Source organism: Etheostoma spectabile, chromosome 7 (genome assembly GCF_008692095.1).
Source record: "Etheostoma spectabile isolate EspeVRDwgs_2016 chromosome 7, UIUC_Espe_1.0, whole genome shotgun sequence".
Lineage (NCBI taxonomy): Eukaryota > Metazoa > Chordata > Actinopteri > Perciformes > Percidae > Etheostoma > Etheostoma spectabile.
Window position 1 is genome coordinate 29080219 of NC_045739.1, and position 16890 is coordinate 29097108.

At 41.7% G+C, this 16890-nt stretch overlaps 1 protein-coding gene across 1 annotated transcript; it reads right to left on the reverse strand.

Annotated features, from left to right (window-relative positions):
* Positions 1 to 492: 492 nt before the first annotated feature.
* Positions 493 to 16216, reverse strand: sypb (synaptophysin b). Its single transcript, XM_032521471.1, has 7 exons — positions 16067 to 16216; positions 14472 to 14537; positions 7645 to 7769; positions 5990 to 6188; positions 5677 to 5868; positions 4796 to 5108; positions 493 to 2649 (listed from the first exon to the last, which is right to left on the reverse strand). Exons 1-6 carry the CDS (start codon positions 16082 to 16084, stop codon positions 4827 to 4829), a joined length of 882 nt encoding a protein of 293 aa, XP_032377362.1. The 5' UTR covers positions 16085 to 16216; the 3' UTR covers positions 493 to 2649; positions 4796 to 4826.
* Positions 16217 to 16890: the final 674 nt, after the last annotated feature.

Below are 16890 nucleotides of genomic sequence, written 5' to 3' on the forward strand. Positions count from 1 at the left end.
TGCGCACTAATAACAGATGGCTCTACCTCTGTGTGCACAAGACACTCCATGGAAGTATTCCATTACATAACATTACAACATACGATCATCATATATTATTGTGTTTATTTTATTGATTCTAAGGACTCATAGGAACATTATCCACTCTGGGACAGTCATTAGACTCCTTGAGCTGTACACTTTAATTTGAATGTCCATTAACTACAAAAGGCAAAAGAAATCAATTCAAATGAACTAACTCATGATCTTGTAATGAGTCTTGGAGCACCATACTGGGCCTACAATGCACAATAACAGCCTCTGTCGGTCTTCCTTGCGTTATCTGTATGGACGTCTTGAAGTCTTGGAAATTGTGAAATAAATTCTCAAATTTAGCAAAATGAGGGGAGGTGTCTGCGAAAACTACAACTTATTCATAAAAGAGATTTGTAACACGTTGAAACATACTTTTAATGAACAAACAGGCAATCAGCCTATGAACAGAAGTACACATTTTAACCTTCAAGAGAATAATTTCAAGTTTATTTCATTTTTGTTTCACATGGATCCCATATAATAAGAATACAGAAGAATTCTGGAGAGTCTTGGATATTTTTTTTCTCGGACTTATCATTATCATAAATACTAATATGAATACATCATACACAATAAACACAGCACTATCCAAGGGCGTAGAGAGAGAGAGAGAGAGAGAGAGTACCACAAGACATCATTCACCACTAACGACAGAGTATATTTCATTTCATTTCAGCGTATTTATAAGAGCTACAGTGAAAGAGAGAGAAAGACAGAGAGAGAGAGAGAGAGAGAGAGAGAGAGAGAGAGAGAAAAAAGAACATGTGGGGAGGACTAGAGGAAGAGAGAAAGCCAGGTGCTTCTACACCGCCTGAATCAAATAACCCTGATTAAAAGGATTTCAAAAAATAAAAAATAAATATATGAATCCAAGGCTGTGCAATGGATCGATATACACTGGAGATGGATAACAACTCATCCTGGGGAGGACTGTGGAAGCAAAACTACCATCAAGACGCATCTCTAACCATTTGGCAAACACGAGCTGGTGTATCCAAACAGAGGATTGGCAGTAGGGTAGGTATTTATATCTGGAAAAAAAAAAAAGTAATTATTGCAGCACTTACTTTGTGCTTTGAGTAGAATATAGCAGAGCTGCTGTACGTGCTGTGCCACTATGATGGTTCCAACATAGCCCGGTATTACTGTGGAGTCTAACCTTCCTGTAGCTTTAAGCCTCTCAAATATGTTTAGGGATGCTTTAGGTTATAAAGATGCATGCAGTAAATTTAGAAACAGAAGGGAAAAAGAAGGAAATTGAGGATGCAGGAGAAGCATATATGAAGACATATTGTTCAAATCGTCTCATGATAATATGTGTTTAGTCCTTTAATATACTTTATTCTCATTTGCCTACAGTTAATGTTAACGTGAGTATGTATACGTCTCTGATTACAGTGGGATAGAATAGAAACACCAGTTAAAAAACTATATGACTCTGTCTTAAACGTTCCGGGACCACATAACAGGCGATGAAAACAGGACGAGGATTCATTGACGACATCAGTTCCAATCCCATTACATAAATCCAAACAAACAAAATAAACACACACATCGCTAAATCTGTTGTTCACTGCCCCGCTTCACAATTCTCACACTGATAGCGCACTATAGCGGTTTCTGAAACAGCACAGCAATTATGAGACGCTACCATGCTCACTAATTTCCTTAACCTGATGCAACGTTTGATCTTATAAGTCAGGATTTAAAATGTTGTGCTTTTCAGAAGAGTTCATCCTCGCTTGATAGTGACATCTGATGGAAAAATAGATATAAAAACATAACGTTGAAACAACATACTTAAAACCTGCTAAACACATATTCACTGTTATTTCTATAAACGACTCTGCTCACTTTATATATTGATTATTCTGTTTTTCTTTCAACGTTTGCCGCCATATTTTCAGCAGCCTTGCCCTCCATTAATAAATCTCAAATTTAAAAAAGTAAAAAAAAAATCTTTTTTGATAGACTGAGATGAATAAATGAAAACATTGCGGTATATGAATAATTTAGGGGATTGAAGGGCGAAGGCTAAACTATGTGAGCTCCTAAACAGAACCAAAGTAAATGCAATTGAATAACTCTGTGCTCAACATTTGTTGTATAACAACTTTTATGGAGTGCACAAATATCCAACTGTGTACATATAATCATATATATCAGCATGTTGATATTTACACAGCACAGACAAATACATTCTCCCAAGTTAAATATTACTACAATTTTTTTTTTTTCTCCATAAATGTAAGTCTTTTTCCATTACAAGATTTCTCTTAAATGTTCGTCAACGAATGTTTTGGTATTTGTATTCAAGTTTTTCCTCGTATAACCAAACAGACAATCCTCCGTTGTCTTCTACAGTTAAATACATCACGAGAATAAACATCATGTTACAGCAAAGACCCCTTTCCCCCGTGGTGTCCCCCTCCCCCGACCCCAGCAGTTCCTGCCCTCCGTGGCTCCCCCCCCCCCCTTCCGCCTGCCAACTCACAGATACACAAACAGACAAACAGAGGAGTGTGGAAATGCAGGCGGTGGTCGAGAACCACATTCCAAAATCACAATGTCACCCTGGATAGAGGAAAAAGAGAGACAAAGGGAAGGAAAATGTTAAAGACACAAATTGCATGTTGACTATACAAACAAGGCCGTGGCTCAACAAATATGGGACGTTCAAAGCTGAAATACAGACACTTTTAAAAATGCTTTACAAAATTGCTTCTCTGATGATATTAGTAACCATAGTAATGCCTGAAAAATGGCACTGTATGTATTTATATGGAATGTGCTGTTAGGTAGTATATACGACAATTTTATATTGTGTATATAGAGTATATAGTGTATATTTGTGTCTGCTGACTTTGTGCTGCTGCCGCAACCAAATTCCCCTCTTATCTTGTCTTATCCTATCATATGTACATGTAAATACCCAAAGTGGTGGCAGAAGTTGTTAAAGAAAAGACACAAACGGATATTTCAAGCCCCTGAAAAATTGGTTTTACATTTTTTTATTTCTAAAACATTAAAGTGCTCATATTATGCTCATTTTCAAGTCCATAACTGAATTTAGAGGTTATATCAGAATAGGTTTTCATGGTTTCATTTTCAAAAAACACCATATTTTTGGTGTACTGAACATTGGTGCAGCTCCTCTTTTCACCCTGTGTGTTGAGCTCTCTGTTTTTTAGCTACAGAGTGAGGCATCTCATTTCTGTTCTATGTTTGTTGGGAGTTGCACATGCACAGTAACCAAGTAAGGACTACTAACCAGTCAGAAGCAGAGTATAAGGGCGTGCGCTGACAATACCTAGGTAAGGACTACTAGCCAGTCAGAAGCAGAGCATGAGGGCGTGCACTGACAGTACCTAGGTAAGGACTACTAGCCAGTCAGAAGCAGAGTATAAGGGCGTGCGCTGACAGTACCTAGGTAAGGACTACTAGCCAGTCAGAAGCAGAGTATGAGGACGTGCACTGACAGTACCTAGGTAAGGACTACTAGCCAGCCAGAAGCAGAGTATAAGGGCGTGCACTGATAGTACCCAGGTAAGGACTACTAGCCAGTCAGAAGCAGAGTATGAGGGTGTGCGCTGACAGTACCTAGGTAAGGACTACTAGCCAGCCAGAAGCAGAGTATAAGGGCGTGCATTGACAGTACCTAGGTAAGGACTACTAGCCAGTCAGAAGCAGAGTATGAGGGCGTGCACTGACAGTACCTAGGTAAGGACTACTAGCCAGTCAGAAGCAGAGTATAAGGGTGTGTTCTGACAGTACCTAGGGGTTGTTTTTGTGTGCACATGATGAATGCAAGATTAGTATTCACTGTCTATTAGCTCCGTTTTTGGTCTCTACCAACTCCTGAGGGAAATATTTGGCTCTTTAGTTGCTAAATGCTCCACTATATTCACCGGCAGCTAGTCACTAATTCAAACTTGGGTGGTATTTTTCTGTAGGTTTATCACTCATGGGCCCCCCCCCCACCATCACATTGTCACATAGTTTTCACATTATTATTTGTTGTTGAAAAAAATACTGATTGCAGTTGCTTTAAGTTCACATGGGTCTAATAAAGCGAGTGTCTTCTTAGAACAAAGGTCCCTCGTTGTGATTTCTCAGACACCGTTTTCATCAAAAAGACATTTTGGAAGATGCCCACTTGGAATCAAATTAGGAAGGTCTCTCTACATGGCCAGAACAACCACGACCAATATATCTTTTAATGTACATATGGGCATGTGATTAGTGTTTTAGGACAGACTTGAACAAATGTCAACCTATCTTTAGAGTAAAAAAAAAAAAAACAATGCTGTTTTTCTGGAATCTCATTTGCGTTCTAAATACCAACATAAAAAAATGTGCAGCTGAGATTGTAGGGCTACTGATTTATTCATAGTATCAGTAAGAAGGTTCAGGTGGTTTTCTGTGTAAAAAGAACATTCAGTTAGATTTTAAGGAAGTTGACGGTACATGTTAATGAGATTCAAGAGCGTGAAGAGGAAGATTTGTGAAATGTATGTTCGTGTGCCATCTGAATAGAAGTAGAACTCCGCCCCTTTATGATCACGAGAAATAGCAAGCAAAAGGTGCCTTCTGGCCTAAAAAAACCAACATTAATGTTAGGTTGATATCCAGCAGATACCATTATAAGCCTCATTAAGGCAGCAAAACACAATTAACCTATTATAACCAGTTGATATGTTTCCCATATGTTTACACTCACCATCCTGCAGCTGTGGTTCGGCTGGACAGGCTCACATTTGATTAGAGTAGGAGGTGGGCTGCTGCTCATAGCCCTGACTGTATCCTCCTTCCTCGGTGTAGCCTCCCTGCTGGCCGTATTCGGGCTGGTAACCTCCCTGGGAGCCGGCATAGGGGTCCTGCTGGGCATAGCCTCCCTGGTCGAAGGATTCGGGGGCGGGCTGCTTTTCCTGTGATGGGACGTATGTCCCAGAGAAGGCAGCCATCCAGCCGGTCTCCTTGAACACAAACCACAGGTTTCCTATCCACAGGATCAGGTTGATGAAGCCAAATGCCTGTGGAGCAGAAAGGCGTTTGGAGAAGTGAGTTTAGATTAGATTAGATTCAACTTTATTCTCATTACACGTGTACAGGTACAAGGCAACGAAATGCAGTTTGGGTCTAACCAGAAGTGCAATAGCAGTAAGTGCAGGATATATACAATGGTTCCATAAGTGCATAAGTGAATAAATATGGAAATGAATAATATTATAAACAGAATTTTACAGATGGGTTTGTCCTATGAATATAAAATATAGATAACAAGTGTTGTGAGCAAGATTTACAGCTGGATATGTACTGAATATAATATACAGGTGGATATTACTATAAATAGAATTTTTACAGATATGTACAATGAACATAATATACTAATGGTTTACAGAGTTTACAGGTGAATATGTACTATGAATATATATACAGGCGGCTATTATTATAGACAGCATTTTTACGGATAGATATAAGTCAGGCTAAACTGAGCCGTATAACAGTGATTTAAGGTAGTACAAAGTATTTGGTGTTTCTGTTCTCAGGTCAACGCTTTTGTTGTTTTGTCCAGCGTGAAGCATCATGGTAGGGACCTACCACGGAGGTGTTGAGGCCGGAGACCTTGGGGTCGTAGACTTCACGGCAGCGATTCCCTGGTTCTTCACAGGCGTCAATGAGAGTGATGACCTTCTCTGGATCGGTGGCGGTTTTCACATCAGACAGGCCTTTAGCCCAAGCACATGAAGACACCAGCCACATGAAGGCAAATACCGCTGACACAACAAAGTCCTGGGGATCAGCAAGACAACATGATCACTTTTACTACAAACAGCATCAACTAAATATTAATTGTAAAACCAGACCAACAACATGGTCCTGAATCATATGTACGAGGCCTAAACAAACTCACAATCTTGCACCCCTTGGCGTTTTCACGGTACTTCTCCAGTAAGAAACAGTATACGGAGAGGGCTGCCATAGAGTAGAGGAAGGTAAAGACACCGATGGTGACGAAGAACTCAGCCGAGGAGGAGTAGTCCCCGACCAGGAATAGACGCTCAGGCTTCCCTCCCTTACAGGTGGGGGCATCAAAGTAAACCTGATGGAGCCTGAGAACAGCAACACAAAGGTGGAGAGAGAAATGAGAAAAAAAGGTAAATGGTGATTGAGTTGTCATATGTGAGACACCTTGGGATATCACTTATCGGTGTCTGAGATTGTTGATGCTATTCATGTGTTATACACAGTAAGTTTGTGTAAAAATGAGTAATGCAATCCATTCCAAAATACTGCTGAAGACAGTATTTTAAAGGAGTAGTTTAAAAAGTGGGAATCCCACTTATTTGCTTTCTTGCCAAGACTTAGATAAGAAGATATCACTCTCATGTCTGTTAATTAGAAGTGAACTTACAGTCAGAGGAGCTTAGCTTAGCACAAAGACTGGCCAGGCTCTGTCCAAAGGTAACAAAATCCCGCTACTAGCACCTCTAAAGCTTACTAATTAATACCTTATATTTATTTAATTTGTCAAAGAACTGGACCCAGCACATTACCCCCTGTAAATCAGCAACTTGTCTCTAAACTTTTGAGCAGTGTCAGGCGAGCTGTTTTCTCAGCGGTGTAGTCTAATGTATACTGTATATTTATATATTGTGGTGTGTGTGTCTATGTGGATGTGTGTGTGTGTGTGTGTGTGGTGGTGGGTGGGTCATAGAGGGTATTTTGGGCATCAACAACTTCATTTCTTGTATTCGGATACACTTTTATGCACATAGTTACAGTGGAAATACTTTTATGTGAAGAAGAAAAACACAGATGACAAGTGAAAATATATCAAAAATATAATGGAAAGTATGTTGTTGGACATTTTGAAGTGGGTATATGGAAATACTTGAGCTATCTTAGTGTGCATACGCGTATACCTGCGTATCACATGGACTACACCATTGTGTTCTCCCCCGTTTCCGGCCTTTATGCTAAGCTAATCACCTGCCTACTGTAGCTTCATATTTAGCAAGTAGCTATTAGAGCGGTATGGATCTTCTCATCTAAATCTCGCCAAGAAAGTGAATGTGTGTGAATGTGAAATGTATTTCACAAAGGGTTCAACTATTCCATCAACCAAAAACCTGGTAAATGTCTATCGTGATCACAGCTCGTTTTCTAAGCTAACTAACTAAGCATTACATAAATTAAGAATAAAGGCCTATATATTTGCTAATTCCTTACAAAGATTTAACTAATTTATCAAATGGATAGATTTTATATCCATTTTTTTAATTTAAAATATAGTATACTGCACATTTTGATATGTTTGTCACTGGGCAAATCCCTTTCATCTTTATGTTCTGAAATTGTAGGATTAAATAAATGCTAAAAAGCTCATTTTAAAATTAGATCTTGCTGTAACATATTAATTGGCATCACCATGTACAAGATAAGTTTGCTCTTAAGTCATTTATTTTGTTGCTTAATGTGCATTTACAGTTTGTGAAGAGCCTACAGTTGAATTGATTTCCTGTTTCTACTACAGTAGAAGTGACAGTAACTCTGAATGAGACGTACCTGAACGGATATTCGAATTCTACTTCAATGGCTAGGTCACTCTCCGACCGGTTTTTACACTCCACGCTCATCTTCAACATGCCGGAGTAGCTGCCGCATGTCGAGAAGGCGAAGATCGCAAAGATCTGCGGGAGAAAAGAGGAAAAGAAAAGACAATTTGACATCTCGCTGACAAACTGTAGAAAAAACACAGAATACACAAAAGGGATCTTAAATCACACTTTCCTCCATGACTGGCTGTTCACATATTTCATTCTTTTTTATTTTACTTTATTAATCCCACAAGGGGAAACTACACTTTTCACTCTGTTGTTATTACACACAGGCCTGAATTGCACACACATGCTCAGGACCTACACATGCACTAATGGAGAGATGTCAGAGTGTGGGGGGGGGGGGGGCTGCCCATGGAAAGGCGCCCCAAGCAGTTAGGGGTTCGGTGCCTTGCTCAAGAGCACCTTGGCAGTGCCCAGGAGGAGAACTGGCACCTCTCCAGCTACCAGTCCACCACCATACTTTGGTCCGTACGGGGACTTGAACCAGCGACCCTCCGGTTCCCAACCCAACTCCCTGTGCACTGAGCTACTACCACCCCAATTCACCAGTACTCCAGTTTAGCTTGGGTTATGTAACCATGTTAACAAAGAGCTCCAGTATAAAACAAGTGACCGCTCCATTTCCACTCAAAGTTGCAAACTGCTGCTGTCACCACCTGCAATATATGAAGTAGACTGATGCTCCACCAATCACGGCAGGTTGTTGAAAAATGCACACAGAGTGCAAATCAATGCAGCGTTATCACCAGGTTACACAGCCAGGGCTGCACCTGTTGCTATGGTTACCATTTCAATTGGTCTTGCAGTAGATGTGTTATAGTTTTTGGGGTTTTGTATTTTGTGGTCCAACAGTGATTGTGCATCCGTTCAGGGTCTGTTCTTCAGCTGCCTCCCACGTACACGGCACAAACAGACATGCGTGGAGATAAACTCTCACACAACACACACACACACACACACACACACACACAAGCAGATTAGACAAGTCCGACTATTTTTACCACACCCTAACCACGCTGCGGGTCAGAGCCGATTGGGTGGAGATCCAGCTATTAATCTGACTGAGGTGCTCTGCCATCTGTCACCAAGTACTTGGCAACGAGCTACTGTTAAGCCAGTCACAACACACGACAACACACACACACAGAAGGCCCCACCCAGACACGTGAGCTCGTACACACACACACACACACTATTTTAGCTAATGGGAATCGGGGTCTCGTTTGTTGGATTATCACACCGACGGCCTAAAGCGAGTGTCCTGTCCCAAGATCTCAAACACCTCCCCCCCCCCCGTTGTTGGCACAAGGCTTATTAACAGGTTTTATTAACCAATGCATATGACTGTAGATGTGATGAACTTGGCAGCATTAGTGTGCGAGAGAGGGAGGGGAGGAGGCTGAAAAAAAAAAACGTTGGGCCATCTGGACTCGAGCCTTTGAGTTTAAATCCAAACTAAAACACAGAGAATTGATACATTATTATACCAATGTTACTTTGATTCTTAGGGATATTTGAGCTTCGTCACATGTTGGCGCCAGCAGTCTGAACCACGGACAATCTGTTAAAAAGACATGTAAAACTGAGTTGTGTTTTACGTAGTACTTTCCCTTTAAACCCCCCCAAACAGAATAATAGTATGTAATGCTGCAGCAGCTGTGCAATTAATCAACACCTACAGCATGTGCAGCGTATGACAACTGCCGTGTCAGCACGATCCTTCACAAAGTGCGCATTGTGGCGCATTTTATCCTAAAATATATCATGTCATCCATCTTATTCTGTATAGTATAATTACCATATGGCACTGCTTTTATTTTAAGATTGTACAACGGCTTTAGAGCTCCCTGTGCGTATTATTAGGAAGAGGTTAAGATTCCATGAGAGGGATCAAACTATAATACAATGTTATAAATAAAAAACACGATACACAATATCAACAACATCTTGTGGCCCAGCTGTCTTCTTCTTCAGAGACTTTTTGGATCACACTGACATGAGTTATAATAATCAGGAATAATATCTGCCATGTTAGTTTAGCACGTTAGCAGGCTAACAATAAGTAGCACTGATGGATATGACGTTAGTTTTGCGGGTATTTGATCAGAAACCAAAGTAATGGACCATTTGAATGTTTTAATTGAAGATGGCGCTATATAAAGAATGTTAAGGGGTCACCAAAAGCTGCGGGAGACATGAATGTGTGCACCAAATCTCCCAATAATCCATCCAATGGTTCTTGAGATATTTCAGAGTAAACCCATGGTGGTGGACCACCAGACATCGGCATCCCTAAAAAGCAGCCATGAGGGAAACGGATCTAAATGGGAGGCGCCAAACCACAATTAAGAGTTGTACTTTTATGGTGACAGATGAGTGCAAGGAGGAGGGATGGGGGGAGGAAGATGGGGGCCAGCCAGACTGAGAAAAGAAATGGTGGCACACCGAGTGTTAGGTGCCATGGTGACATTATTGGCAGCATCACGCAGCGAAGGAGGCAGAGGCTGGTTTCTAACCCTCCTGGTATGCTGGATGGTTGTCAGCTCTTCTTGTGCTGAGAAGATACACACTCTCACACACTCAGTCACACACGATCTGTCTGCTCTGGCTGCCTGTCTCTGGAAAAACGGATCCGCTGGTCAATAAAAGCACCAACTGGGGAGCTGGATTAATATCTGACAAGTACAAAAAATCCTTTAAAGATATTGCACATTGGAGGATATTTTTTATTTTATTTCATTGTTACGTAAACATTTTTAGGTACAGATTTTTGAAAGACTTTTTTGGACCTTTAATCTGCTCATAATAGGTATTATTTTCTTTATTTATGTGCTGCAAAAACTGATCCGCTGGTCAATAAAAGCACCAACTGGGGAGCTGGATTAATATCTAAAAAGTACAAAAAATCCTTTAAAGATACTGTACATTGGAGGATATTTTTTATTTTATTTTATTGTTCCATAAACATTTTTAGATATAGATTTTTGAAAGACTTTTTGGACCTTTAATCTGCTCATAATAGGTATTATTTTCTTTATTTCTGTACTGCAAATTCTTAGTTATCGGCCACATTATGCAAATACAGATCTGCAATGAGCTAATATCAGCGATATATGATATACTGTACAGACCCGGACAATTTGTATGCAACATGCAACTAAAACAATGACACATATTCTTGCAGGAGGGATAGCTCTTTACATGGTGACATATAGCCAAAAGTACAAAAGCACAGATATGCATTAACACAAGCTGTGCGAGCCTTCACCAGAGGCCCCGGAGTGATAACCACAGAGAGTCACCAAGCCTCGGCACAGTAAGAGCCCCTGAGCTACATCACAAAATCAACAGCCTTTATTACACATTAGGGACTACCGCAAAGTGAATAAGGCTCCTACTTGACGTTCTCACAAACAGCCTTTGTATGAGTCAGATATTTGCACGCAGATTAAATACAACAGCGGCGCTCTGTAGCGGGGGAAGGCAGGAGGCTGTTTGTGCACTCTGTGGTTGAGCTCCACATCAGCTTTTTTTGGGGGGCGCGCAATGTCTTCCAACATCCATCAAATCAAGGCTTTGTCAGCACTATTCCCCAGAGAGAGAGGAGAGAGAGAGAGAGAGAGAGAGAGAGAGACGAAGAGAGAGAGTGGGGTGGGGTGGGGAGGTGGGCAAAGCTACATGAGTCACACATATTGAACGCTGTTTAAATCTCACACATTCTTTTCACCGAATGTTCCCGAGATCTTTAAAAAAAAAAAAAAAAAAAAATCACACAGCTTTAACCCACATCCTGGTCTGGTCTCACCTGTTCCAATTCATTTACTCTCACCTCTCTAATTTAAATATATGAATATGACCACTGCTGACCAATATAAAAAAAAAAAGCCTTTCTCCACATACTGACCGCAACACAAATCCAAAAAAGGTTTGATTCGACTATACAGAAGCCTCTTTTTCATCGCTGCCTGTATCCACGGAAAGAGGGGGAGGCTCCTCTCTCTCTCCTCCTAAAAAACAATGTGTTGCTGGTCGTGTATGCCCATATTAATCCAGAAAAAAGCACCAGCTCCAGAAGCTCCTCCTCCGCTCTGACGCTGAGACACGCAAGCCCTTCTGACAGATGATTCACGGGCCCCGGCCTCTTGAGCAGGGCTCCTGATTGGTGCTCGGCTCGCTGGAGGCAGCGATGAGGTGCTGGCACACTCACACAGCTCCAGGGAAGGACTACAGAGTCATGAAGGACCCTCGTGTCTCTGGCTGTCCTCTAGCATACAGGATATCTGCAGAGCCCATCACAGTGGGGGACTGTCAGAGCAGCTTCGGCACACAAATGTTGTGTGTGTGTGTTCTCATACTGAGGATCAGGGGTGTAACTAACAATTAAGGGACCCATGTGAAAAGAGGGCATCCCCCTCCAAAAATGTATTCATAATGTCATAGCGCTTATTAAATGAGGAACATAGAACTAAAATGATTATGGTTGATCTGCCAATTATCTGCTTGATTAATCATTTAATTATCGTTGCGTCCGAGAATTTGTGAAAAGAAAGTCCAAGGTGACCACCTCATATAGTTTGTTTCGTTAGAGCTTCAAAAACCAAAAAGATGTTCAGTGCACTTAAGTTATAAATGACAACGAAAAAGCATCCGATCCTCACATCTGAGGAGCCAGAACAAGAAACATGTGGACATTTGTGCTTGGAAAATGACAAAGATTATGAATTGGTTTGCTCACTATGATGATCACTTATACTTTCAGCTGTAACAGGAAACCCCAAACCAGAACCAGTTCCTAGCATCACATGTGGGTTATACATAACATCACATAAGAAAAGGAAAGACCCAAGAAGGTAATTAGAACCACTGTTCCCACCACGGTGGTGCCCAGCTGTGGAGAAAAATAACATCTGTGACATCCTTCATGTCTGATCTTCTAGAAATGTCTCTAACTGCTCTTGGATCGGTCAACATGATTGTAACTAGAACTGCAACTGTAATTATTTTTTATTATTTTCCTTATCCATTAATCAGCTGATTATATCCCCCTTTAATGATGGATGGATCCTTTGGGCTACAATATGTCAGAGAATAGTGAAAGCCCGAGTGGATGGCTTATATTGGTTGTGTGCGACCAACAGACCAAAACACCAAAGATGATCATTTTAGGAAGACAAAAAATAGAAATATAAAGATAAGTCGATTGGGACAATAGTTAGGTAATTGATAAGTCAGATGCAGACATTTTTTTCCAATTTGTGCTAAATAAACCCTTGTGTTGTCCTTGGGTCAAATTGACCCGTTTCAAGGTATTTTATATCAGAAATATAGATTTTATGGATGATTCCATACAACCTTCTTCAGGTAAAATTTAATGATTACCTTCATTGAATTTGTGGTTTTTTTATTTAATCTTACAGATTTAGAATGAATTCTTTTTTTTTTTAAATGGTTTCCAAACAGTATCCGGACTAAACTTTGACATCTACCCATCTGAGATCCACTCAACATCCTCTGATCTGAACTATTGGTCAAAATAATTCAGAATTTCTGCCTTTTTAACTAAAAACATATGTATAATTTGATATAAATGAAGTTTGTTGACCGTCTAATCTATTATTAAACCAGCTCAGGTTTAAAAAAAAAAAAAAAGCGCCAAAAGCCGGAAAAAGTGACAAATGAATCAGAAAAAGGCGACAAAAACATGGGAACAGCACAAAAAGAGATTTATTTTCAATTTTTGACCTGGAAGGACGAGTTCATGGTTAACGGGAAGACAACACAAGGGTTAAAGAATTCAGGGAATCTATTTATTCTACACTGCCCTCATGGATAAACTAATGCAGGAATTTCTGGCTCCATCATGTGGTGGAGGAGACTGAATCCATGAGATAGAAGTAATGAAGTGTTCTAGTATGCAGAGGTCGTGTCCTCTGAGAAGGATTTGACACATTGTCGTCATATCCCTCAGTGGGCTGACATCGTGTTACTACAACAGAGTCGTAACACACCCGGCTGGTGTCTCCTGCCCGGGCCCGCTGCTGGGGCAGTGTACTACAGATTCCTCTAGATCAGGGGTCTTCAACGTTTTCCAGGCCAAGGACCCCCAAACTGATGGCGAGATGGAGCGGGGACCCCCTAATTATATATATTGTATACAATTGTGTTATACCAAACTGGTCCTATAGTGCCATGTGTGCATTGATGACTGAAAGACATCTTCTGCCTCCATTTATCTGTTTACTACAGTGTGTTGAATTCATGTTAATGTGTATTTAAAGACATTTCAATTAGTGGAAAAAATTGCAAGGGGGGGGGGGGGGGGGGGAATATAAAAAAAAGTCTAATCAACCAAAACTTTCGCGACCCCCATGCCGTACCTCCGCGGACCCCCTAGGGGTCGCGGACCCCCTGTTGAAGACCCCTGCTCTAGATTATAATCCTCATGTCATTACATTCAAGAGAGTAAACATTATGAGACGTTATAGCGGAGTTAAGACACACATGTCGATGTCATACCCCGGTGAGAGAGGGTTCGACTGTGCACCTTTTTGTTCTAACGGTGTAGAGTCCCATCCGTTATTAAGCCCCACGCCGCTTTACGGCCTCTGTGTGACAGAAGGCCACAAATCTGTCAGTTAGGGACATGTCACCATTATTTATTGCAAATGAGAAACAGCTCCAGTCCGTTCTGTGATTTGTTTTTGTTTTTGTTTATTAAAATGGAGGAAAAAAAACCTCATGCAATAGAACCTATTTAAATGGAGAACTTACCCATTGTAGAATTTTGATAAATCCCAACGGTTGTTTGAGAACCGTGAACTGCCCTTGGGCCACCAACTGGCAAAAGAAAACAAAAAATCATCAGTTAGCAGAGCTTTAAAAATATATATATATATTTTCACACTGACTCTCACTAATCAGCCTCTCTCAGCAGGCCAGGCATGATGAGGATGATGATGATATGAGGATGCTGATTTAAAAAAATGAACCTAATTACCGTACCTCAGTCTCATGTATAGCCCACGGACCTGGTCTACTGCTGGCACCTGACCCAGCGGGTGTGTTGTGTGGGCCTTAGAGAGGCTGTAGGCGGGGCTGGTAGGCTACAATTAGGCCTACTATACAGTCATTTAGTCATTACACTATAATGAAGCCTGTGTGTGTGTGTGTGTGTGTGTGTGTGTGTTTGTGTGTGTGAGAGAGAGAGTGAGTGTGTGTGATAGAGAGAGAGTGTGAGAGAAAGAGAGTGGGAGTGTGTGAGAGAGAAAGAGAGAGAGAGGGAGAGAGAGAGGGAGAGAGAGAGTGTGTGTGTGAGAGAGAGAGAGAGAGGAGAGAGAGGGAGAGAGAGGGAGAGAGAGAGGGAGAGAGAGAGCTCCTGCCAGCATTACAATTACACTTAAGCTGATTAACCGACTGTTTTCTCTGCTCTCTCTCTCTACACACTACACGACTGTCTTTTTTTTTTTTTTTATATTACCGTAATTTGCGAGGAAATCTCGCGAAATCTGTGCAATTGACGAGCCAAAATAGAGGAAGCATTCGTGCGCAGGTGAATGCGACACCGCAAAGAAGGCGGTGTGTCCCCTGTTTGCGTCAATAAATGGCCGCACTGGAAACAAGCAGCGGGGGTGTTCTACCTCTCTGTCTAAGCCTGAGGGGGGGGGGGATGCTTCCATCCTCAGTGGTTCTCTCAACATCCACAGTAAATACACGCATGCATTGACAAAACTGATGTTGAGAGCAGTCTGACTCTGATTCCTTGGTCCCTTCTCAGGGAAAGCCTCGTTGGCTTTGTCATAGAGACCCTCAGCTCTCTGAGAGCCCGCGTCCCCCCTCCGGGTCCGGGCCTACTGCGGCTATCCGAACACATCGAGGGCCGTGGACATCAATCATACTTGTTATCTTAGTAATTGAGATGCGAGCGGTCTAAATCAATTAGCCGAATCCCTGGAGATATCGGGCTACATCCTCTGCCCCCGCTGCTAAATGGCATCGCTGCGGTAATCTCTGGACATTCTGCACATTTTTTTTTGGGGGGGGGGGACTGTCAGCGGGCCGCTCCATCTGATGGACCGCAGCAGCTGGGGTGAAAGACTGGCCACGTCCACAGCGCTCTGCCGTGCCTTTCCACCGCTGCACATCCTTTGAGATGAATTCATAAAGGACTATTTCGACTCCGAGGTAATCGAAAGCACTGCATTAAAAAAAAAAAAAACCGCAAGGTTCTGCGCATCTGGGGCAAAACAGCATCTTACTTTGAGCGCACGAAAAAAAAGGGAAAAATTGAAATGAAATTGAATGAACGTCACCGACCGAACAAAACGACAATTAAATTGATAATTTTCCCCCCACACACCAAGCCTTACCTGGTTTACAACATCCATCTTGGCCGCTTACTCGCTGATAAGAGGATCAGAGGGGCGGAAGGAGGGAGGCGTCTCATCCGGAACAGCCCAGGGGAGGAAGACGCCAAGGAGGAAGAGCGGGACTGCGTCACGAACTGGGCGAGGACGTGTGAAGCGTCGTGACGTCAGACACAGCGTCGGACGTGGAGCGCAGACGAGCCCGAGCCCTCTGTCCAATCGCAGCGCAGCTTTATTCTAAGGGTTGCCCCCGGGCTTATAATGCAGAGGAGCGCGTTGAGAGTGTGTGGCGCTTCAGCAGGGCGATGTAAAGGGGAAATATATAAAAGGTCAGTGAAGGTTCTAGAAGCGCTGCTGGTCATTAACAGGCATTACCACATGTCAAATGAATGTATTATTAGAAGAATGTGTTTTCCTTTCTTTGTAGACCTTGTAGGCAAACCTCATTCTGCACGTCACACGGTGAAAAAAGTTCAAGAAGAGTTCAGGTTTTGTACATTCATGCAACCACTACACAGATAACAATGGATACTGTGTTTGATTCAGCAGTGAACACCACACACATTGGGGTTACTCTTTTGCATTTGTCTTTTTTTTAATCTAAAAGGGAAAGTAAAACCCAGATGTTGCCCATCTGCCGGCCCATTAATGGCTGATTATATAATTCACTCTTTTGTACTTTTGCTGTGGTTTTCTACTTCCGTTATAGCACCGTTGTGAAGAAAAAAAGGACCTTTCAGCTGAAATACGCTGTTCGGAATGAGATAATGTTATTACTGCATGAGCATAATAACTGTAACAAAAAAAATAAATAAAACAGAGCGTTA